Below are 27724 nucleotides of genomic sequence, written 5' to 3'. Positions count from 1 at the left end.
CATTCAAGGAACTCAGGAACAAAGATCAATGTAAATGTCACTAATAATTACTTTTAATAAAAGTAATGCAACTGAGAAAATTAATGACGTGCAAAGAGAACCAGGAGGTTTTCCAATTAGACCTCTATAAATAAACAAGTACTAGGTGAAGCTTAAGTACATTGCAAATGAATGGTTCCATGCTGCTCCTTGAAAACCCTCTTCATCTTTCTGCATGACTAGAACCTTGTAGATTGTACAAGATTATAGATTAACGGTAGTTATCTCCTGTCAAGACCGCAGTGAGGCCACTGTAAATCTGATCAGTACTGACTTTCCTGTAAGTCACAATGGACCTTGATGCATGTAAAAAAATGACTAGTTCTACTGGTGACAATAGAAAATGAGTGGTCTGCAGAGCCTCATTCTATCTGTTTTGTACAAGATGCCAAAGTGAGTAAATAAAAAATAATAATTTTTTAAGAGAATATTAAAATCTCCATCATTTTCTGACCATTTTAGATAGGACAGGACACACCATGGACAGGATGCCAGTCCATCACAGGTATTATAATACAGATCCCCATCCACACCATGGGGTGGTGCAGTGGCTTTGTGGCTAAGGATCGGCACCTGTGGTTGGAAGGTTGCTGGTTCGTATCCTGTGGCCAGCAGAAGAATCCTACTCTGTTGGGACCCTGAGCAAGGCCCTTAACCTCCACTGCTCTAGGAGTGCTGTATAAATGCCTGACCTGAAGCTTCTCTCTGTTTGTGTGTCTAATGGAGAACAAGTTGGGGTATGCAAAACAACTTCCTAATACAAGAAATTGTATATGACCAATAAAGTGATCTTATCTTATCTTATTCAGAATGCAGTACTATGCAGAATGCAGTACTAAGCAGTGCTTCAAGATACCGTACAATTTTAAGAATACTTAGCTGTGGGACTGCACTACATTGTAAAACTGCCAGGTAGAGCAAGGAAAGCTTAATGTGGCGTGTGGGGCATTTGGGCTGTCACCAGAAAATGCCTGGTTTCAAATCCCAGTCAATGCTGAGGGTCAGTCTTTTTCCAATTATAGAATTTAAGTTGGATACTGTTTCGATTTGTATTTATTTCAAACTGTGTATTACAGCATGTTAAATATTAAACAAATTAAAAAGTAGGTATATTTTTTAAAAGCAAAATTGCTCTGTGGGATATATAAAAAGAGTTTATCATTGCACTGTAGCTTGTGAACATGATGTGCCTCTTTTAGGTTTACGTCCTAGAGAAAATGAAATAAACGGAAAATATAAACAGAAGTATAATCTAATACAGATGCAGCAATTCAAAATAAACAAAGTACGCTGTGGTAAAACATGTTAGGTGTGGCGTGTCACAACGCCTCATAATGCATCATACACCAGTTATGATAATAGTATCCGAAACCACCAGGTGAAGCTAATAAAGCTTAACCTTTCATGTACAGCATTTGAGCTGTCGCCAAACACCCGGTTTCAAATCCCGGTCACTGCTGAAGGACAATCTTTTTCCAATTAAGAATTTAAGCTGTATTCTCTTTAGACTTTTAATAATTTTAAAATGTGTATTACAGCACGTTAATCATTAAACATTTAAAAGTCGGTGTATTTTATATAAGCAAGATTGCTCAGTTTGACAAAAGTACACAACCTTCCACCTTCATCATAAAAATGTTAATTATGCAGAAATATATTATACATCAAAGTCTTTACGGAAGATATTACTAATAGTATTAATAATAAATGACCTTGGACAGGCTGCAACCTCAAAGTATTGCCATGGTCCACTTTCTTATTTTTTTAACTTAAGTTAAAACTTTAAGTTTAACTTTTAGTTTAACTGTTGCAAACTAAAATACTTTATTTTTTAATTGACAAAAAGTAACACCACAGCATTTCATTGATCCGATCACATATTTGTTTCCAAATATAAAAAGTAAGTTTTGAGAATCTCTGATTCACAATGCATTTCACATGCTCATAAACGATATTAATCTAGGAACATAAACATATCATGTAAACTGTGTAGCGGCACAGCTTATTAAAAATATAGGAATTAAGTTTGCTGCTCCCTTGCTAGTCTCTCTCTCTTATTTAAGTGGTGCTGGATACAGAGAGGCCATTCCATTTGGTTCACATTTAAGGTGTTTTTCTAGCTAAAAGAGTGTCCTGATAAGGAACAACTCCCAAGGCTGAGACACATCAGCCACCCTAATAAATGGTCATCTCTGTCGCTTACTGTCTGGGAGATTCCAAGGGAGAGTCTCATCCCAAGTTGTTTACAACCCTGAGGTCAGAGTGCATTGTTACTCATCCTCAGCCAACCAGGAACTGGTAGGGTAGGACAACCCCACGTGGGTCTCGTATGCCCACGAAACTTTCAACCAATGAACGACCATAGTTCCTCCAGGTAAAACAGGCAGCACAGGACAACCACGTAATGGCCAGTGTGTCCGAGTGCCAGGACTTTATTTTGTTCTAAGAGTCGAGAATGGAGGTTGCCAGTGCGTAACCAAAGGATCCACCCGAGGTTAGCCCAGCAGAAAGCCTCGTGAACCCACCGCGAATGCTCACCTGATCAACAAGTGAACTGCAGTCGGAACTGTGGACAGCTGAATCTCAGGATTCAGGACTAGAGCTACATCAGGAACGAACCGGTCTTCTTCCTGTCTAAAGAGTGTGACCTGCTTGGACCCGCAGTCACTTTTCTCATGTGAACAAACTCTGCTAGTTTCAGCCAACACTAACTAGCCGGTCTTCAGAGAGCTTCAGCAGCGCGTCGCACCAGAAATCTCTCCCTCCTTCTCCCACATCACGCCGAACCAGCACTGCCTGGCACCGGGCCAGAGAGTGCCGATTGGACACAGCAACAACCTGCCACTGTTTCTTTGTGTCTGCAGGAGGTCTGAATCCACACAGATTGGATAAGTATTCAACTTTCTGCATTACAGCTCGATAATTCAATTGTTACCTCAACCCCAGTTGATGTCAATTTAATTCCTATGAGTCATGTATTGCTTTTGAGTATCTAGTGTAGAAGTTGTAACCAAGTTCATTTACGAAATGGTCTAAATGAATGGTATACTGAATGTATTTCCCTCTTGGTTTGTAACTGTTCGTGATTGAATATATACCTTTTGTATTCAGCTTACCCTCACTGATAAGATCTGTTATGTTTATGCACATTTTATGTATTTATAAATGTACTGTCGTGGATTAGTATCCGTGTGTGTGCATTGCTGAGTATCCCGCTGGGTCGGTCTTCTAATAGCCATCAAAGAATCATTTTGTGACTTACTGCTACAATTAATAATTGTCTCAGTAAATGCATAAAACCCCTTCATTTATTGGTGCCTCGAGAGAGGATGCCTACAACAGTATATAGCTGGTATTGGTAGTTTAAATAAAAAATACACACCAGTATTCCACTTTCTTCCTAAACATTTTAAGCATCAAAACCCTTCAATCGATTACAAACTCTGTGTCACAGGAGGGGTGCCCAAGTGAGTCCTTTTAAAACAGAATGATGGCTCAGCCGCAATTGCACTTAGGTACAATTGTGCTCCTGCAATTGTGAGCGCAGTGCTCCTCACAAACTAACAAACAATTATACAACAAAAAAAATCATAAACCCTTCCTCTCAGAATTAGAGACCATGAGTCCTACCACACTTAGGTCCTATCAGCTCCCCACTGCAGCTAGAGCAAGACTAACACCCAAGATTAAGATCTCCCCCCCTTCTAAATAGGTACCATATATTTTGGAAAAGTTTTTTCGTGCTCCTTCTGACTATTTTTAACCTTTTCTGCGAATACTTATGCTCGTTATTGCAGTAAAAAAACACATACTTTTTAGAATTTGATTAATAGGGAATATATTATGGAATTGCATATCTAAAGAAATTAATAGTGATGTAATTACATTCATATATTGCAGCTCAAATTATCACAGTAGTAAACTTTCTTTGGAAATGTCTCCATCAGTTTCACTGGCTCACATGTGATTATGTCTATAACGTAATGGGTTAGATGTGTGCTTTCCATACTGGAAGTTAGGAATTCAAACCCAGCTGTTGCTATGAGTTTTCTTTTAACAAATAAAAATTTATTTGAAAAACTAAAAAAGCAAATAATATGGACACTATATTGACATTTTTGATATTTCTAAATATCACGTGTTCGAAGCTAAATCATTTATTAATAACAACAAATAATTTCAAACTGCCACTGCCACTACTGTTGTTACTACTGATAATAAATATTATCAACACTATAATGAATTTGTTGGTATTTCTAAATATCACAAAAACATTCAATGTTCGCATCCTTGCGAAATAATCATGATGTACTCATCCAATCTAAGGATTGAAGTTTTTTGTATTTATTTTGAAACCATAATCTTGACAAACTCTTTCAGAGCGCCCCACATTACAAACTTTCTTCGCTAAATTCTTTAAGTTAAACAAATGAAGGTAGGTGTAAAAATTGTATTTTTACAATTAGCTCTCCGAGATTCTGACTGATTTAATTCCCCTCATTTAGCTGAAATGGATAAAGAAATCATGCAGTAGTTACAGTAAGGGAAGTAATAGGTTTATTCCATGCTGAAAAGAGAAGAGATAAAACACTTTTCGGTTGTTTTCACAAGAGAGAGATTGTGAAAACTCCAGCTGAATCCCCAGATTTAAATCCAATAGAGATGGTATGGCATTCCTGACACAAACAAACGTTGTACTGTGATATAGACGTGGGTAATGTCATCCCCATTACACAATGTGCTTATTACGCTGTAGCGGCAATGCTTATTAATAAGACGGAATTAAGTGTTGCTGTGCTTTCCCAAATGAGGCCCCATCTCTCTCTTCATCTCTGTGGTGCAGTCGCAGAGAAGCTATTCATACAGGCTGATTTAAAGATGTTTTCTTTTGATAAGGGACAGCTCCCAAATGGTGATGCACTTAGCTAAGCCTGGCTATCAGGATCAATGGTCATCCATTGGCGCCTATCTATCTAGGGAGTGCCAGATGGACATCTGGACTGCATTCCTAGGTGTCAGGAGTAAGTGACTCATATCTCACCTTGATCAACCAATCAGGGACTGGTAGGGCCGAGTAACCCACGTGGGACTCTGATGCCCAGGAAACTTTCAGCCAATGAACGAGCTGGAGTTCCTCCAGGTAAAAACAGGCAACACAGGAGAACTATTCGAGGACTTTTCTAATGAGAATTCAAAGGAGAATTCCAGGGGTGCGAGACAATTCCAGGGCAGGACGGCCCAGGAGCAGAAAGGCTCCCAAGGGCAGGACATTCTCGCAGCGCGCCTCCTGACCATCCTGAGACTCAGCCCGGACAACCATGGAACAGCCAGTGTGTCCGAGTGCCAGAACTTTCCTCTGTTCTAAGAGTCTAGAGCGGAGGTTGCCAGAGAGTAACCCGAGGATCCACCCGAGGTTAGCATCAGCAGCAAGCCTCGTGAACAGGTCGGAACTGTGGACAGCTGAATCAGTATTCAGAACTAGCGCTTCATTAGGAACGAACCGGTCCTCTTCCTGACCTGCTGGGACCCACTGACATCTTTTCTCCTGTGCACAAACTTTGCTAGTTTCAGCCAAAACTAACTAGTCGGTCAGTGAGCATCAGCAGCGCACCGTCACAAGCTGCACAGCACAGCCTGGCACGGAGCCAGAGAGCCAGCAGGAGATCTGAATCCCCAGAGATTGGATGAGTATTCAACTTCACTGCATTACAGTTTGAGAATTCAATTGTTATCCCAACCTGTTGATATCAATTTAATTCCTAAGAGTTATGTACTTGTTTTGAGTATCTAATGTAGAGGTTGTAACCAAGTTCAATTACGAAACGGTCTAAATGAATGATATTTTGAACGTATGTCCTCTTGATATATGTAACTCTTCGTAACTGACTGAATATATATCTTTTGTATTCTGATAACCCTCACGATAAGATCTGTTAGGTTTACATGCATATTCTATGTATTAATAAATGTATCCTCGTGTATTAGTACCTGTGTGTGCGTTGTTTGAGTTATATCGCATGGTTTGATTCTAAGGCCATCAAAAGAATCATTTTGTGATTTACGGCTACAATTAATAATTGTCCCCGTAAATGCCCAAACCCTACAGAACTGGTGCCTTCAGAGAGCACACTACAGCACAATTCCTTCTAAACTAAAAATTAGACAGAAAAGAGTATTATTGGACAATGTTGTGAGTCTCTGGCAGAATTATACACTAGTAAAAAAGAACATTACAATGTTAATGCGACACGGAAGACATTATTAATAATGTAGGGGGTATGCACTGTTTCAACGAATAAGAAATTAGATTGCTCATAAATGTAATCACTTATTCTACATAAACACAACGTAATTGCTCTCTGAAAATGCTCTTTTTCCTGTTCTATTAAAATTATGCTGGGCGATGCTCTATTTTGTCAACAAACCGATTTTATACATTATAGACTGACAGCTTTGCATTGTGATTCTCTTTCTCATGGTTTTATTTAATGTGGCAGTATGAACTGGGATAGGGGGATGCTATTCACGAGCCAATAACATTTAAACCACAACACCCACAATGCTCCAACTAAGACAGATTTGATTTAATAACTCGGGAAGCTAGGAAGATAGAGCAAAGCATGTATGCAAAAGTGAGAGTGCTGCAAATGGGAGGTAAAAGAGAAAAAGGAGGCACCAGTCTGTCACAATTATAGTGTGATCCCAAAATTATACCCAGATATAAGACCCCTTCAAGGAAAGAATTAGGACTGGGATAAATATCCTGATTGGTCATATCCAGATGGTGGTGGTAGTGGTGGGGGGGGGGGGGGGGGTTAACTAGCCCTGTGGGAAAAGGGGGACAAAACCCCAAAGATAAAACTACTAATAAGCTGGTGTGCAGTTACTGTAAAAAAAAAAAAACTGGGTATTTATTGAAGAAATTGTAAGAAAGAGGCTTGATCTCACAGTTAAAGAACATGTCAGAAGCTGAAATGAGAGGCTTGCATGAAATAATAAATTTAAACTAGGAACCACCTTTGTAGCCTTCCCAAGTTTATCTAAGGATTTAAATAAAAGAGAAATATACAGTGTGCAGTAAATGGTGTCCAGGGTCCCCTATTGGGGGACACAGGAGCACAGTTGTCCTGTTTATCGACTAAAACAGCAAATATTTGTGATATCAAGTTTTCTAATGGGTGGCAGGAGGCAACAGAAGTAGGGGGGCAAGGGTTGTATATAAAGGAGATACAAGCTGTCACAATATGCTTGGGAAAAGATGTACAGTTTCAACTACAGATGTAAGTGGGGGATACCCCAGAAATATTTGGGCTGAGATGCCCTGCAGCATTTATAAGGAATTACTGTATGAGACAGCATTTATGTGAATTACCTCAATAGAGCGCTGAGGCATTGTGATTGTTTTACCTGATGAGGGAATCCATAAGGCCGGGCTACTCCAAGTATTAGATCTTCTGATGAAGAAAGGGTATAAAACCAACTACATAATAAAGCCAGGGTGAATTCCTTCTCAGAACGAGCATGCCTGGTGACGGACTGGCTGGTAGTGCAGTCTAAAGATAAAGTTGCCTTGACCCCTGCATCTGAAACCATTTTTTATTATTTGAAACAAGCTTTCTTGCAGGCACTAGCCCTGGGCTGGATTCCCTCAGATGGATCATCTGTTTGTAATCTGTATGTAAGTGAAAGAAATGGGTTGTGAGCTGCTGCGCTGGCGCAGGAGCATGGAGGTAGGCATAGCCCAGTGGGTTATTATTCAGGACCCCTCGGTGCAGTGGCCAAGGGGCCGTGTTTATACACAGCTGAAATGGACACATTAAAATGTTTCAAAAGTTATCAAGAGTGAATGACTCAAATTAAAAATAAAACATGTTTACAAAGAAAGTGGACTACAGTAACATTACCAGCTATATAAATATGTTATATTTAGATCCTTAAATTAATATCGTAATTAATTTCTTTTGTTAGGCAATTCCATATCGTATTCCCTATTAAGCAGATTTTTTAAAATTACACGTTTTTACTACAATAATGACAGCAAGTATTCATAGAAAGGGTTAAAACATTATAGCTTTTTATGAAGTATATAAACTTCATATAGCAGAACGAGCATGTCAAAACATTTCCAAAATAACCACAGTAAGTGACCGAGTGAAAGACTTTAATGCTTAAACAATTAAACAATTAAGGTCATTGATGGAAAAAGTATATGAACCTCTAGGACTGGGGTTCTTAACCTAGGGGTCACATAATAGGCAACAGATAGAAAATCAACCAAAGGTTAACACACACACTAGGGCAATAAACGGGACACATATGCAGATTCAGGGTGGTTACACATCAAACCACCAAATAACAGAGGTAAACAATTAACTATTGTATATACCTGCATGGTGTTGAAGAGAACTCTTCACTCAGGTTAGGTGTGGTCAAGCATAGTCCTTTATTCATGCACATGGGGTGGATACAATCGTGCAGATCTGAGAGCAGCCTCCCATACAGATCTGTGAGTAACCTCTCCAACGAGATGAAAAATGCAATGGGTTTTATATAGCAAATTCACACAGGTAATCTCATTCCATATTTGGAGTCGTTTTACTCTCAACAAACACTTCTTTGTAATTGACCAGTTATTCTTAAGTCAATTAATCAATTAATTAATGATCAATTTTACCTTGTATATAGACAAAAGGAAGTAAGTAAACAAAAGGTGTGAAATGAGCTAGACGTTATGCAGTTGTAGTTTCAATATCAAAAAGTCAAATAATATGCTTGAATTATCCTTTTACTCTGTTGCTAAGCAGAAAAAGCATGCTAGTAAAGCCAAATAGTCATTATATTATATACTTTAAAAAAGTAAATGTTAAAATTCTTCCTCAATGGTTAAGATAATTTACATAGTGACTTAGTGGTCACTTTGTGAACCCACAGACCATCCCCCAGCTACAACTCTCTGTTCTGGCAAGGGCCCTTTAATAATCGGCAAGGGCCCTTTAATAATTGGGTGGACCTCCATTGCATTAATATTTGTAGCACTTTTTCTGTTTTGCAAGGTAATCGTGATGAGCCTAGCAATGGAGAATTTTTTAAGAGGTGGCACTGGAAGAGTGAGAGCTAAAGATAATGTGGAGAAACGCACAGCTGAGAACTAAAAAAATACCTAAAGCACAAATTTACACAGACAAGTGAAGGAGAGGATGCACGACCGCTATGTGTGGTTTGTGGTGAATTGTTGGCAAAGGAAAGCCTCAAGCCCTCCAAACTGCTACGCCACTTGCAGACCAGACACTCGACCTTGCAGTCTAAAACTGTTGAGTTTTTTTAATGAAAGCTACAGGAGCTAAGAGGTCAACAATCTACCCTCCAAAAAGCTACCACTGTAAACCAGAAGGCACACACGTTAGGCGAGACTTTTTTCTTATTGTGCGCTAATGGAACGGTTTCAATCATGTGTGGGAAAAGCGTTGCAGAGCAGCTAGCATCCATACCAGTGTCAAATGATACAGTGTCTAAACACATTTGGCGCATGGCAAGAGATGTGGAAGAGTAGGTGATAGCTAAGATAAAATTTAGTGTGTATTTTTTTTTACAACTTGACGAGACCACTGATGTCTCCAGAGATGCACAAATGTTTGTTTACACCAGATTTGTTGAAGGGGGAGAAATTAATGAGGATTTTTTTGTTCTGTCATCCTCTTCCCGAGCGTGCCACTGGTGATCAACTTTTTGTTTTGCTGGACACTTATATACGTGAGCATGAAAATGACTGGAACAAGTGTGTGGGAATCTGCTCAAACGGTGCACGAGCTATGACTGGCAAACGCAATGGACTAGTCACGAAAGTACAGGACGTTGTGGATGCATTTCTGGAGGCATTGTATGAGTCATAGATAAGTACTCGCAGGTAAGAAAATGCCGCCAGAACTCAAACAAGTAATGGATGAAGCTGTTTGTATTGTAAATTCCATCAAGGCCAGTGCAACAAGTGCACAACTTTTCAAGATTCTCTGTCAAGAGTTGGGAGCAGAACATCATCAGCTGTTGTACCACAGAGAAGTACGATGGCTGTGCAGTGGTATCGTACTGAGTCACTTTTACGAGCTCCGGGATGAGGTGACAGCATTTCTATTGGAGAAAAACCCACTAGCCCCTAAATTTTCCAATAAAAAATGTCTCCCCCTGCTGGCCTATCTGGCTGACATTTTCAAACATCTCAACAGTGTAGAGTATGCCGGTTCAGGGACACCAAATATGTAATCATAGTGGCTCTCTGAAGGCACCAGTTCTGTAGGGTTTGGGCATTTACTGAGACAATTATTAATTGTAGCAGTAAATCACAAAGTTGATTCTTTTGATGGCTTTAGAATCCAACCATGCGACATAACTCAAACAACGCGCACACACAGGTACTAATACACGAGGATACATTTATTAATACATAGAATATGCATATAAACCTAACAGATCTTATCGAGAGGGTTATCAGAATACAAAAGATATATATTCAATCAGTTACAAAGTGTTACACATCAAGAGGACATACGTTCAGTATATCATTCATTAAGACCGTTTCGTAAAGTGAACTTGGTTACAACTTCTACATTAGATACTCAAACAAGTACATAACTCTTAGGAATTAAATTGATATCAACTGGTTGGGATAACAATTGAATTCTCGAGCTGTAATGCATTGAAGTTGAATACTCATCCAATCTCTGGGGATTCAGATCTCCTGCGGGCACAAAGAAACAGTTGCAGGCTGTTGCTGTCCAATCCGCGCTCTCTGGCTCCGTGCCGGGCTGTGCTGTGCGGCTTGCGACGGTGCGCTGCTGATGCTCACTGTTGGCATTAACTAGCAAAGTTTGTGCACAGGAGAAAAGATGACTGTGGGTCCCAGCAAGTCAGGAAGAGGACCGGTTCGTTCCTAATGAAGAGCTAGTTCTGAATAGTGATTCAGCTGTCCACAGTTCCGACCTGTTCACGAGGCCTGCTGCTGGTTACTCTCTGGCAACCTCCACTCTAGACTCTTAGAACAAAGGAAAGTTCTGGCACTCGGACACACTGGCCATTCCGTGGTTGTCCGGGCTGAGTCTCAGGATGGTCAGGAGGCGCGCTGCGAGGATGTCCTGCCCTTGGGAGCCTTCTGCTCCTGGGCCGTCCTGCCCTGGAATTCTCCTTTGAATTCCCTTTAGAACAGTCCACAGAATCCTCTCCAGAATCCCTTCTGAATCTGAATCTGAATCTGAATCTGAATCTCCCAGGCTCTCTGTGTTGCCTGTTTTTACCTGGAGGAACTTCAGCTCATTGATTGGCTGAAAGTTCCATGGGCATCAGAGTCCCACGTGGGTTACTCGGCCCTACCAGTCCCTGATTGGTTGATCAAGGTGAGATATGAGTCACTTAGTCCTGACACTTAGGAATGCAATCCAGATGTCCAACTCGCACTCCCTAGACAGATAGGCACCAATGGATGACCATTGATCATGATAGCCAGGCTTAGCTAAGTGCATCCCCCTTTGGGAGCTGTCCTTGGACCTTAAATCACCTTGCATGAATGGTTTCTCTGTGGCTGCACCACAGAGATGAACAGAGAAATGAGGCCTAATTTGGGAAAGCTCAGAAACACTTAATTCTGCCTTATTATTAAGCCTCGCCGCTACATATCCCCCCTTTTTGAAGGCCACGAGGTCCCGAGGCATTGTTGCCTTCAAAACAAAACAGAGTTAAGTGATGTCCCTTGCCATTAGAACATTAACCTTAAATGTCCACATTACTCCTCGAGAATTCATACCGGAACCAGCATTGGATACAAACAGGATGAATAACATCTGGAGTATGTATAAACACGGTAGGAGACACTATCTCAGTCTAGGAATTACACATCAGGAAGTTCACTGTCAATATCTGATACCTCTGTGGTAGATATTTGGGGAGAAGTCACTTCCTTTCTTTTGACATGCTACCTTTGACTCATTCATGCTACCCAGAGTACATCTTGATGTGAGACTACATCATTCAGAGTACACTGTCAGTCATGATCCAGCTACCTGGCAGTAGTGTTACAATAACACCAGTTCCTGTTCCCAGCCCCCCGATAAACCACAACACCTGTGTTGGGTATCTGCTAGGGTGATTTGGAGGTTTGTTCCATTAAAGCAAACTCAACTACCTGTACCTCTTCAGGGCTTACTGTTTCTTGGATTTCTATCCAATTCAATAGTGTGGCACCTGAAGGCATCCATGACCTCAAGTTTGGTCTTATGTTGTCTGGTTCCAGACCGTACAGAGTTAAGTTCATGCTGTACTATGGCCTCCTCGGGAACTTACAGGAAAATTATTGGTTAGATAGCTGCATTGTGGTAGCTGTATCATGCCCGTCACAAGTCATAGTGTCAGTTAAATGTGGTGTGCTGACCAGCCATTTACTTCCCACCTGCTCTTCATGGGGTTCATTAACCTCCCTCTGCTCGTTAGTAGCTTTACACCCTTCATTGGTGAATCGTTTAGACACAGCCAATGGATAGCTTTGGTAGCCATACCCATCTCAAGATTTGGAACCAAATTCAATCTTGGATTGCCTTCTGGGTGAGCTATGAACGATGAGGTTAAAGTCACATGCTCCTCTACTGAGAAGAGTGGAATCAAGTGGGTTGGGATTTGTGCCATGGTTAGACTGGCTACAGTGGCACTAAACTCCCTTAACAGGTCTTGTGTCAACATTCTGGCCTGTTGCACACAAGCATAAACCCACTGTATAACACCAACAATCATGTCCACTGGTTGGGGAATAAGATTTAACCCTGTTGCATAGGAAATTGCCTGTAGGGTTTTCCCTAAGCTTTCCAACTTTTGCTGCTGTCGATACAGTCTGTCACTACCCTCTGGCATCTCTGACACCTGCCTTCTTGGGGCAGTCAGGGTGAGAGTGCCAGTAGCACACAAACCTACCAGAAAAAGCAAACGTGCAACAGTGGCGGCAGCAATCAGTCCTCCCAAAAGTCTTTTCGGGTGGCTGATCCCAGTCATCTCCTTCTGAGTGACTGTTGCCTTTCTAAGCTGGCGCAGCGTGTACATGGTGTCTTTCTCAGTATGCCATGTGGCATCTTGGGCACCAACATCCTGGAAATCTGGGGAGATCTGACGCAGCGGCTGATGCTGCTCCTCCTTTTCCAGGGCATCTGCTTTTTCGATTTGTTCATGCCTGTGCTCTAGGAACCCTGCAGGGGGCGGTGCAGCGGTGGAGCATGCCTGACCCTCGGCTGAGTGGTCATCTGGAGCACCTGAGTGATCTGGGATTGTTATCCCATTCTCACTGTTCAGGTCCACCCTGCACACTTCCTGATTGAGGAATCCCTCTATCGGCATGTTTACAATCGTTCGCTGGGCGTGGGTGTAGGACACCTGCTCGCTCCCCCCTTCCCTCGCTAAGGGTTCAGGGAGCTGCCCCAGCAGTGGGATAGCTAGTTCACTGTCTTTGAACTCACTATCACTCACCAGGCCCATGTCAGTGCAGGCAGGGATTCTGACACCCCTCTTTGCGATGTCCTGCACTGGCAGGCGGGTGACTTGACCATCCAGCTCCAGTCTGGGTGAACCACTGTTGGTCAGACTCAGACTGACAGACTGAGCTGGTGGCTGTAAGAAAACCGTCTCGGCTTTCATTCCCTGTCCCTTCTGGGGGACTGGGTGTGTTGGCAACCCTGCCGTTGAGGCAGGAACAATCAGGTCAGTCTCACTCACTACCTGGTAGTTGTGAGAAATAATGTTACCTGACTGCAGGTTCCCTGGGTCAAAGCAGAGGGAATCGGCATCTGGGAACAGGTGTGTCCACAGCGCAGTAGTCTCAGCGTCCAGCTGGACCTCCTGTCTAACCTGTGAATGTTGCACCAGGGGCACCTGGCGGTGGCCCTGCGACAGCTGCTCAAGCAGATCCTCACTAATAGAGGACCTCTCAGGGCTAAGGGTGAGGGCTACATCACCAACCTGCTCTCCTGCCATCTGGATCCCTTCCACCACTGCAGGGTGGTGGTCCTGACCCCTCTTGGGTGCCAGGGTGTACAGGGAAAGCTCCTTTTCATCGCCAGGTGGGGAGATCTGCTCCTCTTTAGGGATGTAAAAGGTGTGTGCTTTACCTGGTGGATCAGGCGGCTGCTCGGAGCAGCGCTCCTGTGGCAGGGAGGCTGTTGGGACCTCAGCCGGGACAGGACTTCCCTGTATATCTGGGGAACAAGGAAATATTTTTATTTCTTGTCCAGAGGGAACAGAAGGAATCTTCACATAGGCTTCTGTGTTCGGTGGGCACTGTGTGAGCACAGTCTGCCTCTTGGCCCCCCTTTCCTTCTGTACAGAAGGCTTAGGAGCCTTGACCTGTTTCCACACCTTGCCTTTCTGGTGATTCACCAAAGGTTCCTCTCTGAGTCGCATGCCCTTTCCTTTTTCTACCCGTTTGAGCTTGCCGTGTGACATCAAACACCTTTCAACCTCAGTGTCAATCAGTGTCTCACTGGGTAAGACATCTCCCATGGCAGCCTTGAAGTAAAAGCTTCTTGCTTTTCCTCTGCGTTTTACTGCCTGCTCTGTGACTTCAGGGGTGGAGTCAGCACTCGCTTGGGAGTGGCTGAATTCATCCAGGCAGGAACTCTTCCGCTCAATCAGATAGACTGAGGGAGGGAGAGGGGGCGGGTCTCCGCCTCCTCCAGTGGAGAGTATCAGCTCATTCACGCTTCCGGCAGCCTTGGGGAGCGGTTGTCCCTGTCCTAATAAAGCTTGTTCAAGCCTGGCCAGGCGGGCGGCTACTGAATCCTTTTGTTCAGTTTTTTCTAGCCCTTTCCCTCCCCTGGTGTTCTCATGGCACTTAGGACGCTGGGTGCGGTCCAGTGTGCCTGCTTTGGAACGGGGCTTAGCCAGCTCAGGAGCCTGTGCTCCTTCGAGCAGGGGGGAATTAACCCTCCTGGCTCTGACGGCGAACACAGTCGCTTTAACAGCTTTTTGCTCAGAGCGACTTTGGACATCATACTCCCAGGCTTTCTGCACGAATCTCTTGATATCAGTCATTTTCATGGTCTGTGCATCTGTATGCATTAAGATCATCTTTCTGACTGACGGGTGGAGATTCGCAATGAATAAACCCTTGAAATGTGTGTTCTCTTCGCAACCCTCATCATTTCGCCCTGCAAAATAAGTTCGTCTAAGTCTCTCGTAATATTCGCGAGGGGACTCTGCTCTCTCGTGCTTAATGTTAAGAGCGGCGGCTATCGCAGCAATCGGGTCAATAAACGCACTGTATTCTTCGATAAGTGCTTGACATAGCTGCTCAAAATCATTACAGACTTCTTTCATCTGCCTAGCCATCCACTCATGTACAGCTCTGCTGGTAGTTTTTCTAACCAGAAACACTTTCTCCTGTTCTGTGGCGTTTGGCAGGTACTGCAGGTTATACATGAGGTCTTGAATATAACTCTCGATATTATTCTCTGACACTGCGGGGTCAAATCTCTCTATGTCCTTCGCTAGCTCTCTCAGAGAATGGAGATTTATTCTTCTAGCTTCTCCGCTGACGGAGATATGGAAGAGATCGTGGTCAGACTTGTCGCTGCTAGAGAGAGTGCTTAATAGCGACTCGAATTCAGACCTTTTAGCAACCATCGTTAAACTTAAAGAGTATTACGTTTAAGTACGAAATCACAGTTTTACCACAGAAAACCACAAGATCAAGTATGCGATCAACCCGGTAGATCGCAAAAGATCACAAAACAATCAAGCACTGCTTAAAGAGCAAGGGGAACTTTTTTTTCTTTCGGCTTTCAGCACACTGTATTGTCGTGTATGAAACCCGCGGCGTTTTATATTGAATTATTCCGCTTGGTTGACTCATTTCAGTCTTGCCACGCCCACCCAGGGACGCCAAATAAATGTAGAGTATGCCGGTTCAGGGACACCAAATATGTAATCATAGTGGCTCTCTGAAGGCACCAGTTCTGTAGGGTTTGGGCATTTACTGAGACAATTATTAATTGTAGCAGTAAATCACAAAGTTGATTCTTTTGATGGCTTTAGAATCCAACCATGCGACATAACTCAAACAACGCGCACACACAGGTACTAATACACGAGGATACATTTATTAATACATAGAATATGCATATAAACCTAACAGATCTTATCGAGAGGGTTATCAGAATACAAAAGATATATATTCAATCAGTTACAAAGTGTTACACATCAAGAGGACATACGTTCAGTATATCATTCATTAAGACCGTTTCGTAAAGTGAACTTGGTTACAACTTCTACATTAGATACTCAAACAAGTACATAACTCTTAGGAATTAAATTGATATCAACTGGTTGGGATAACAATTGAATTCTCGAGCTGTAATGCATTGAAGTTGAATACTCATCCAATCTCTGGGGATTCAGATCTCCTGCGGGCACAAAGAAACAGTTGCAGGCTGTTGCTGTCCAATCCGCGCTCTCTGGCTCCGTGCCGGGCTGTGCTGTGCGGCTTGCGACGGTGCGCTGCTGATGCTCACTGTTGGCATTAACTAGCAAAGTTTGTGCACAGGAGAAAAGATGACTGTGGGTCCCAGCAAGTCAGGAAGAGGACCGGTTCGTTCCTAATGAAGAGCTAGTTCTGAATAGTGATTCAGCTGTCCACAGTTCCGACCTGTTCACGAGGCCTGCTGCTGGTTACTCTCTGGCAACCTCCACTCTAGACTCTTAGAACAAAGGAAAGTTCTGGCACTCGGACACACTGGCCATTCCGTGGTTGTCCGGGCTGAGTCTCAGGATGGTCAGGAGGCGCGCTGCGAGGATGTCCTGCCCTTGGGAGCCTTCTGCTCCTGGGCCGTCCTGCCCTGGAATTCTCCTTTGAATTCCCTTTAGAACAGTCCACAGAATCCTCTCCAGAATCCCTTCTGAATCTGAATCTGAATCTGAATCTGAATCTCCCAGGCTCTCTGTGTTGCCTGTTTTTACCTGGAGGAACTTCAGCTCATTGATTGGCTGAAAGTTCCATGGGCATCAGAGTCCCACGTGGGTTACTCGGCCCTACCAGTCCCTGATTGGTTGATCAAGGTGAGATATGAGTCACTTAGTCCTGACACTTAGGAATGCAATCCAGATGTCCAACTCGCACTCCCTAGACAGATAGGCACCAATGGATGACCATTGATCATGATAGCCAGGCTTAGCTAAGTGCATCCCCCTTTGGGAGCTGTCCTTGGACCTTAAATCACCTTGCATGAATGGTTTCTCTGTGGCTGCACCACAGAGATGAACAGAGAAATGAGGCCTAATTTGGGAAAGCTCAGAAACACTTAATTCTGCCTTATTATTAAGCCTCGCCGCTACAACAGGTTGAATGCGGGACTGCAAGGGAAAAACGCATCTGTCTTCTCTCTCTGACAAAGTTGAAGCTTAGATCAGAAAGCTGTGCTTGTGGCAAACTCGGCTGAATGCTGAGAACTTAAAGGCTTTCCCTGCACTAGAGGAGTGTTTGAATGAAAGCACTATTTTAAAGGCTGACCTGTGTGTGCTTATTTGGGCTCATCTTAATGGAATGACAACACAGTTATGGGAGTATTTTCCAGAAAGTGGGGGCAGTGCCTGCAACAGACGAATGGATAAGGAATGCTTTCTCTGCAAAGCCAACAGGAATTGCTCTTGAAATAGAGGAGTAGTTGATTGATCTGACGACTGATATGGCCCTGAAGCAGAGGTTCATGGAGAGGCTGACTTCTGTATTTCAGTACAAACTGAATTTCCAAGATTAAGTCTTTGGCACTTTGCATTGACATTTCTATGTGAGTCTGGATTTTCTGCACTTGCTTACCTCAAAAACAGATACAGAGCCCGTCTTGGGGTAGAAGATGATTTGCGACTCTTCCTGAGCCCTTCTAAGCCATGTCTGAAACACCTCTGTGCTTCAAGGCCCAACCCATCCCATTAAGTGAGTGGGCTTACAATTTATACAATGTGACGATTTTTAAATCTGTGTGTATGTGTAGAGGGGGGTTGGGGCAAGGGGGGGGGGGCACAAAATATTTGTAACCCAAAAAAAGAGTTGCACTCTCAAAAAGGTTAAGAATCCCTGCTCTAGGATAATGACATCTTGAAAAGAGGGTAATTGGAGTTAGGTATTCTAATCAATTCAGGTGTGGGTTTGACCTGCCCTGCCGTATAAAAAAATCACACAATTTTGGTTATCTGTTCTTCACAACAGAATTCTGTTGAAGTCCAATATGGCCCAATTAAAAACGATTTCAGAGGACCTTGTTGAAGCTCATAAGACTGAAAAGGTTTACAAAAAGATTTCTAAAGACTTTGGCCTAAATCAGTCCATAGACATGCAGATAGTTTACAAATGGAAGAAATTCTACCATAAGAAAAACACTGAACAAGAGTGGGGTTCATGGGAGGTTTGCTAAAGACCACCTAGATGTTCCACAGCACTACCGGAACAATGTTCTGTGGACAGATGAGGCAAAAGTTGAACTTTTTGGAAAATGTACAAAGTGTTATGTTTGGAGAAAACTAAACACTGCATACTAACACCAAAAACTCATCCCAAGGAGGGAGTATAATAGTATGGGGCTGTTTTGTTCCCTCAGGGCCTGGAAAGCTTGCAATCCTTGAGGAACAAATAAATTCTACGTTTTCAGGAAATTCTACAGCAGAATTTCAGGGCGTCTGTCTGTGATCTAAAACTCAAAAGAAGTTGGGTCATGCAACATGACAATGATCCAAAACACAGGAGTAAATCAACAGAAGAGTAGCTCGAATAGAATAAATTCCGTATTTTGGAATGGCCAAGTCAGAGTCCTGATCTCAATCCCATTGAAATGCTGTGGCGTGATCTGAAGCAGGCTGTTCAAGCAAGACATCCCAAAAAAATACATGAACTGAAGCAGTGCAGCACAGGTCTGAGCAGAAGCTACAGAAAGGGTTTGGTTGAGGTTATTGCCAATAAAGGAGGTCCACTAGTTACTAAATATAAGGGAAATGTATTTTTTCCATAATTACCTTGATTGTTTAAACCATTTGTTCAATAAAGATATGGCACTGTAAAATGTTTGTTGTTGGTTAAATAAGACTGTCTTTATTTATTATTATGATTTAGATAAAGATAATATCACATTTTGGAGCCATTCAAGCAGAAATCCAGATAATTACTAAGGATTCACAAACATTTTCTCACATCTGCATTATACAAACTGACTATATTAAGGTTATTCACTTTATAAAAAGCTATAATGTTTTAACATTTTCTATGAATTCTTTGTCGTTATTGCAGTAAAAAAAGTGTAATTTTTAGAATTGCGATTATTATACATGTGTGTTCTGGTTTTTGGGGTTAAAATAATGGAACACGCATTTTTATTTATTTGTGGAATAGTTTGTATCACATATTGTTAAATCATATTGTTAGGCTGTATACTGCAATGAGGAAAGAAATCATACAAATAATTTTCTCAGCTCCCGACATGCCACACATGAAATCACATGAAATCATATACACAGATACAGTATACTGAAACAGTAGCATAGACAGGTCAATGAACTGTGGTATGAACTGTACCATATAACTTTACTGTGTATACAGTATGATACTGTATGGTTTTAAAACCACTACAATACAATATGTGAAACATGTTTTTAAAATCAAAATTTACATGTTGCTGAAATTTGCATTAAGGCCAAATATAAATGACCTAAATGCAGAAGTAAACCTAAAGGAAGCACATCACATTCACAACAAGCCACAGTATAGTAATAAACTTTTTTATAGATATCAAATAGAGTCATTTTGTTTTCATAAATAAAAACATATTAATTTAATATTTCAACTAATGTAAAACACAGTTTAATATTTATAAAAGTCTAAAAAGACTGTACAATTTAAATTCTTTGGAAAAAGATTGTTCCTAAACGTTGTAACAGAAAGAATAAGGTTCTGGATTCCGAGATGAAGTTAAATAGATGAGTTTATTGCATGCAAGGAACAATAAACCCGAAGTCTTGTTTCCCACAAGAAACAACAAAACCGAAGTATTGTTCAAAGTGCCGGTAAAAACTTTCAGTTTATATATCATTTTCCTGCTGCGTCTGACATCACTCATTATCATGGTAAAAGGGGGGAGGTCACGATGTCTGGCCAGTTTACAGCCTTTTGGCCAAATGGTCAGGGATTTAAGTTACCCTCTGGGGTTTCATGGCTCGCATCTGGAACCCTTATCAGTTCTCCCTTTCCTGCCATAAACTCCTGTTGCTTAGAAGTCTAATCTTCAAGCAGAGCGGACTTAAGTTAACCCTTTTCACATCTTGTATCTTACTTCAGCATTGACCAGGATTTGAAACGATGTGTTTTCTGGCAAAAGCTCAAATGCTCCACGTTAAACTTTCACTGCTCCACCTGGCACTTTTACAAAGTAATGCAGTCCAAAAACAGATAAAAATAAATAAATCAGGGTGCATGAGAACTGAAAAATGATGCAGTATCTGGCACGCATTCTGAATGGCTGGCTCTGTATATTTCTATTACTAAATTAATATTGCATATAAAGATATAAAGTTCAGAGACATTATGCTCCTGTTATTTCTATGCTCAGCTTCCAAAATTTCCCTTTAGTTGTATAATTACATATTAATATTCTATATTAAGTAGATTTAAACGTGCACAGTAGTTTCCACTAACATCTAATACACCACATCTACAGATGCAGCCATTCAAAACGAGCGAGGCACACTGCTGTACAACTATATGTAGTTATAGTAGTGTATGCACTGCATGGGGGCACCACACAATCAGGTGCTGGTCCAGCACTATGCTGTTTACAGCCTGTAATGCTTGACTTACATCTTGTAGTGCTCTAAGGCAGGGTCTCCAGCTTTTGCCATGGCATTTAACTGTCCAGAGTAAATCCGACTGGCCTAATCCTACAGATGTAGCCATTCAAAATGAGCGGTACAACATGGTGGGCGTGTCTCATCATAACGCGTCGTATCGCACCATACCACATTTTACCACATGCAAATAAGATTGTTAATAGTATCCAGAATCACCTTGTAAAACTGCCAGGTGAAACTACTCCGCATGGTGTCAGGCCTAATAACACCTTTTAACTGTGACTATATCCATGTTATAGCACGGCCTCTCGTGACTTTTTGCTTAAATAATTAAATTCTGAAAAGTATGAGTTTGTTTTACTTTAAGTATTCATGGCAAATGGTAATCATTTAACTTGGAACATTTTGTGATATTTAGAAAGACCAACAAATTCAATATAGTGTCGATAATATTCATTGTCAGTAATAATATCAGTAGCAGTTTTAAATTATTCATTGTTATTAATAAATGACTTCGCTTCGAACATGTTGTGTCCATAATATTTGCTATTTTAGTTTTTCAAAGAAATGTTTATTTGTTCAAAGAAAACTAATGGCGACAGCTGGGGTCGAACGCTGGACCTCAGGCTTATAAGACACAAGCTTAAGCCATCATGCCACGTGGAAAACAGTGAAACAGCCGTTCACATCAATAGAAAGTCTTATGCTACTGTTTGAGCTACAGTTATGAATATAATTATTTCATTATTAATTTCTTTAGATATGCGATTCCATACTACTATATACCCTATTAATCAAATTCTAAAAGTATGCTTTTGTTTACTCTGATAACGAGCATATTGGCAGAAAAGGTTAAAACATTATCATTTTTCACAAAGTACATAAACTTAATATAGTCAGAAAGAGCACGTAGAAATGTTTCCAAAATAACCACATGTAAGACTTTGATGCTTAAAATGTTTAGGGAGAAAGTGGAATACTGGTGTGTATTTTTTCTTTAAACTACCAATACCGGCCATATACAGTCTATATGATATGTTTATGTTCCTAAATTAATATTGTTTATGATCATCAGATGCATTATGCTCCTCTTCTTTTTTATACTCAGCTACTTAAATTTCCCTTTAGTTATAAAATTCCATATAAATATTCAGTACTAAGCGGATTAAAACGTGCACAGTAAAGAGATTAAATGATTAAATCTTTTCACTACCAACCAATGCACCACGAGTGCCCCAGTCAGTCATTTTGGCCAGCCAATCACGTACCGCGTTATGACGTAGGTAGTTGCGTTCAGTACGGGTTTGTACCGCGCACTTTGAATGGCTGCATCTGTAAGTGCCACCTATCGATCATCTTTGACCAGCGAATTATATACTACAATGCACCACATAACGTGTACCATTATTTGAAGAAATGCCATGCGTTTTGAGTGGCTATATCTGTATGTGCTTCCTTGCATTCCTTGCTAAGTAGTGGCCCCATATTTATGGCTTTATCTCTGGTGTCTTGACTTAAGAATCACCAGGCCTACTTTGTTCATGGTCAAATAGTTTTATGGGCTTGTCTATGCAACTCTCATCTCTCCTTGAACGATTGGTTCACAGTTCTTCCAGCCTTTGTGACACAACAAGGACATGCACCATTATTCCGTTATTCAGACAAATTCCAAGTGGGGGATATATGCAGACATACTTGTTGGCATACTTGTTGGCAAGAAACGAACACACATACTGTAATATCACATAGTATGATTTACAGTATATGTGAATATTTATTAGATTTATTCTATGCTGAAAAGAGAAGAAAGAATACATAACATTTTGGGTGTGTTTTTTTCTTCTCTTTTCAGCATGGAATAAACCTATTACTTGTTCCTTTGCTGTTAAAACTGGGTTTCCAATTACGCCACAGCAAACTCTTGTTTTTATGTACACTATAACAGACATAATCTCCCTTGCTTTTAACTGAGCGTTTCATAATTTCTAAGAATGAAAATGATTTAAACAGTTATCATTCAACGAGAGCTCAAAATATCACAAGGATCCTCAAGAGCGCAACAAAGACTGCAGAAAAAGATACATGTATCAGATACATGAGAATCCAAGCTTTTTTATCTACGCTTTCTTATCTATGCTAAGAAGTAAAATTAAAAATTAAAATTTCTTTATCATACAGTAAAAAGTCAAAATTCTGGGGTATACATATACCAGAGATAATGGCATGACATCAGAATGGTGATTGGCTGACACCATCTGACACCCCTCTGATTGGGGAAAAAAGACCTGCTGATCTGTTCTACATACCAGGAAGACAACAGAATATGATTTTTTCTATTTGTGTATTTTAAACGTTTTAATTAAGAAGTAAAAACCTTACAGTGTACACAGATTTCTAAGCTGATCAGGAGGAAGAAAAATCAGAGGTGTATCGCGGATAAAAAGTGGTTATTAACTATCAAAACCTGTTTTTAATTCACCTGGCAATCAACCTGAATGCCCAACTGCAGTATCTGGGAAGCCCTCCGTGAAACCAAAAGAACCACAATTGAACTAGTGTTGATAATAAGAGGGAGAGAGTCCCCGTTACCCCCATTTTGATTTAAATCGGAAACGTGTTTAATTAAATGTCTTTATTGATTCACAATCAGACAAATGCAACGTAAGTCATTATCTTTGTCTTCTAAGTATCTTAATAAACTCAGCATAGCTTTCTCCCCGTTTAGATTTATTTTTCATGGGATCTTGGGATCAAACATGGAAAGATTCGATTGTAATCGTTTTTTATTTTTTAAATACATTTTAGAAAAGTATAATCTATACTAAAAAGCTGTATTTATTTAATACCACTCAATACTTATATTAATGGAGTTTAGCTGATACTGTTTAAACTTTTAATTACTTTAAACTGTATTACAGCATTGTACACATGCTTAAAAGAGAAGAGAGAAAACACAATGTTTCGGCTGTGAAGCCTTTATCAGGTATGAGGGTCTTCTGCTCAAAATGAAACGCTAAAATGTAATGTAGACTCTGAACGGGTTCAACTATGGCTTGATTTATGTCACTGCCTTTCATCTGAAATCCTGCTTGAATCCTTCTAAACTAAAAATTAGACACAAGAAGAGAAGAGGCTCTGGTGAAATTTCTCTTTTTTAATGTCTCTTTTTTATTGGAAAAATATCTTACCTGCTGCAATCCGGGCACAGAAGGGTTAAAAAAAGTCAGACAGGCAGGGGGGGAGGGTGAGTTGTGAATCTGTTACCTGGATAAAGAGGTATCCAGGTAACAGTGAAACAGGCCTACAGTCTGGGGAGATCGCCCATTTTCCATGTAAATAGTTCCCTGGTTCCGCACCCCTGGGTGTTACTCTCTCTCTTTTCTCTCTCTCTCTCTTGCGCTCTCTCTCTCTCTCTCTCAGGCTCGCGCATGCTCTTGGCAGGCTTGTCTTGTGTCTCTCCCTCGTCGCGGGTGTGCGGCTGGCAGGTTGTGACGGAGAAGAAATAAAGCGCAGTTTTTAACTCCACAAGACTGAGTCTCTGTGTTCGTCCTCACCAAACCCGAATTTGTTACATTGGTGTCAGGAGCGGGAGGATGGACAGTGAACGGCCAATGATATTGGACTCAGAGAAGCGCTGGTTCCCCCAGCAGCCGAGTGACCCCCTAAAGCGCCGGGACGACCCCTCAGCACCGCCAGTGGCCACAGCCCTTATCAGGGCAACCCAACGGCGACCTACTTAGTGGAAGGGGGGCCCTTTCCAGGGTCACCTCAGGCCGTGTGGGGGGAAGGAGAAGCCAGACCAGCAGTGTCCAGCCCGCCACCCCTGCACCAGCCTGCGCCGGTGAGACCGAGCCGTTATAATTGGGAGGTCCCATGGCAAATGTTTGAGGCCCAGTTCCAGATGGCAGCCTGGGCAAACAGCTGGTCTCAGATGGAGATGGCAGGAAGAACAAATCAGTCTCGCGGCGGGCGGGGCGGGAGGTGTCTGGGGTGCGCGGGCGGCCCGGGAGTCAGCTTTGGCACGTTCAAGCGCGACTCCAACAGGCCACTGTAATGCATGCTGCTGCCGCCTCTTCTTCCCGCTCCGGTCACCTCCCGCTCCGCCCGTCGCGAGACTGATTTGTTCCCCCTGCCCCACCAACTCTCGCCGGCCCAAGTCAAGGCAACCACCCACCTGCTGCAACCAGTCCAACCCCAGGATACAGTCCTTGCGGACTGGGGAGAGGTAGAAGGGGTGTTTCCCCGCTCCCGTTTCCCAACGGCCTCCGGAGTCCCCGGGGCTCCAGCGCCCAGCACTCCCGGGCGATGTGCCCCCTCTACCCACAGTGGTGGCAGATGACCCGTCGTCGTCGCTCACCCGGTATCGCTGCGCTGGCCATCTCCTCCTCCCCATCTGATTCCCCGTGCGCAGCCTCCGCTGCCCGGCAGGGAGTGCCCCTCCTTTGGTGCCCACCGGTCTCCTCAAATACGGCATCAGCCTGCTCATCCAGAGCCAGGGCCTGCTCCATGGAGACCGGCACGGCCAGCATCACGTGGCTCTGTACCTCAGTCGGCGCCAGGGCCCAGAGCAACGCCTGGAGCGCTATCTCCCTCAGGGCCTCCTCCTGGAGAGAAGGGTAACCCTGGCGGGCAAAGTAGGCCTCGTCTGCGGCGACCTGACCCAGTGGCTCTCCCGCTAGGCGTCGGCGTTGGGCCAACCTTGCCCACAGCAGTCCCGGTGCCTCCCCTCTCCCACCGAAATGCCTCAAGAGGGCCGACGCCAACGCAGCTTAGTTGTACCGGTGGTCCCCGGGGACATCCAGCAACACCTGGCATCCCCTCCAGGACTGCGGCGAGGTGGCATTATTTCTAAATATCTAAATATCACAACATGTGTACACAGTGATCCCCTCTGATTCCAGCTAGTGTGTAATTACGCATCAATGAAAAACCAGAGGTTTAAAAAAAGAGAATTAGCTAATTAATAGCTTTATGTGCAAGCTGTGAACATTTTCACAACTCGTGGTCTTTAAAATGCATTTATTGGTTCACAATCTGACAACGCAATGTAAATAATTATCTTTGCATTCTAAGTCCCTTAATTCACTTTAAGCATAGCTTTCTCACTATTTAGATTTATTTTTCATATGATCGTTAAACAAAGCAGGAGCGTATACTACTTCCTCATGGAATCAAACGTGGAAAGATTAGAGTTATCGTTTTTATTTTTAAAATAAATTTTAGAAATGTGTCATTTATACAATAAAGTTGCATTTAAATACCACTCAATAGTTATATTAATATAGATAAGAGAGATAGATACTTTATTGATCCCGTGAGGGAAATTGCAGTGCAACAGCAGCTTAACACAGACAACACAGCCACAGTGTAACGAATGATACAATAATAATAATAATAATAATAATAATAGTACAATACATACAATACAATCAGTACAGTGAGGGGTGCACTAAAAGAGTTACTCACAGTCCGGACACACAAAGAACAAACTAGAACAGAACAGTTCACAGAAAAATCGTATCACACATATGAATATAAAGATAGCTGTAAATATAGATATAGATATAAATATAGATATAAATGTATTGCACAGGTCCCTGGCATATATTGCACAAAAAACGGTTGTAGACGGGAAAGGAAAAAGAAAGAGAACAGATGTAGCAGTAGATGTGTAGATGTGTTCAGTCCAGAAACAGGTCACTGTCAATGTTGCCTCTGCCCAGACGCAAGGTGGATGCGTTGTACAGTCTTATGGCAGAAGGCAAGAATGACCTCCTGTAGCGCTCCCTGTCACACCGTGGATGAATCAGTCTATTGCTGAACGTGCTCTTCATTTCTGCAAGCCTGTCATAGATGGGATGGGAGATGTTTTCCATGATGGCCTCTAGTTTGAACATTCTCCTCTCAGCCACTACCTCCAAGGGGTCCAGGTCAGACCCAATGAGAGAGCTTGCTCTCCTGATGAGCTTGTTCAGCCTTTTAGAATCCACTGCTCTAATCCTAGGGCCCCAGCATACCACTGCGTAGAAAATGGCCCTCGCTACCACCGACTGATAGAACATATGAAGTATCTTACTACATACATTGAAGGACCTGAGTCTCCTCAAGAAGTAAAGTCGGCTCTGTCCCTTCTTATAGATGGCCTCGATGTTCTTAGACCATTCCAGTCTTTCGTCGATGTGCACTCCCAAGTACTTGTACGAGTCCACCATCTCCACATCACTCCCATGGATGTAGACAGGAGTAGGTTTGACCTTTTTTCCTCCTGAAATCTACCACCAGTTCCTTTGTCTTTGTTACATTCAGTTCCAAGTGGTTTACCCCACACCAATCCACAAAGCTGCTGACCAGCAGAGAATAGCTTCGCAATAAGCTCTCTATTAAAGCTCAGATCAAAGATCAAACAGCAATATCTCATACACTGGGACTGATCTGTGATCTGTGATGTGGTTGAGTGTGAATTGTGGTGCTCTAGCAGGCAAAGTTGTCTGTGCCGAAAAATAAAAACGGTTTAACGACTCTTAAGCATATTGTAGTTTTTGTTAGACCATTAGACATGCAATACGCTTCCTCGTGATCATCTTAGAATCTTTGAGTAAGCTGCAAGTTTTTTTTTTATTTTATACAACAATACTGCTGACATCAGGAAGATTCCTATGCTTTTACTCAGCAGCTTATTAAAAACAGCACCAATGCTGTTCAAAACGATTTTTTTTACACAGAAGACTGACACAGCTTCGCGATGTGAATCTGTTTTCTAAGAAAATATGTGTCCTTGTGGGGAGGTGTCTTTCACTGGAAGACTCACCCCCTTCTACTTCGAAAATACCTGTGAAAC

General features: G+C 42.1%; 1 protein-coding gene across 1 annotated transcript in view; it reads left to right on the top strand.

Annotated features, from left to right (window-relative positions):
• Window positions 1-25565, top strand: part of LOC148653655 (uncharacterized) — a 78362-nt gene extending 52797 nt beyond the window's left edge. Inside the window, exon 3 of the mRNA XM_088647354.1 lies at window positions 25377-25565. Coding sequence (XP_088503480.1) covers window positions 25377-25565 — 189 coding nt within the window. The remainder of the gene's footprint in view (window positions 1-25376) is intronic.
• Window positions 25566-27724: the final 2159 nt, after the last annotated feature.

Source organism: Lepisosteus platostomus, chromosome 10 (assembly GCF_059453375.1).
Source record: "Lepisosteus platostomus isolate fLepPlt1 chromosome 10, fLepPlt1.hap1, whole genome shotgun sequence".
Classification (NCBI taxonomy): Eukaryota; Metazoa; Chordata; class Actinopteri; order Semionotiformes; family Lepisosteidae; genus Lepisosteus; species Lepisosteus platostomus.
The sequence above is the reverse complement of the archived record's forward strand: the minus strand, read 5'-3'. Positions and strand labels throughout refer to the sequence as shown.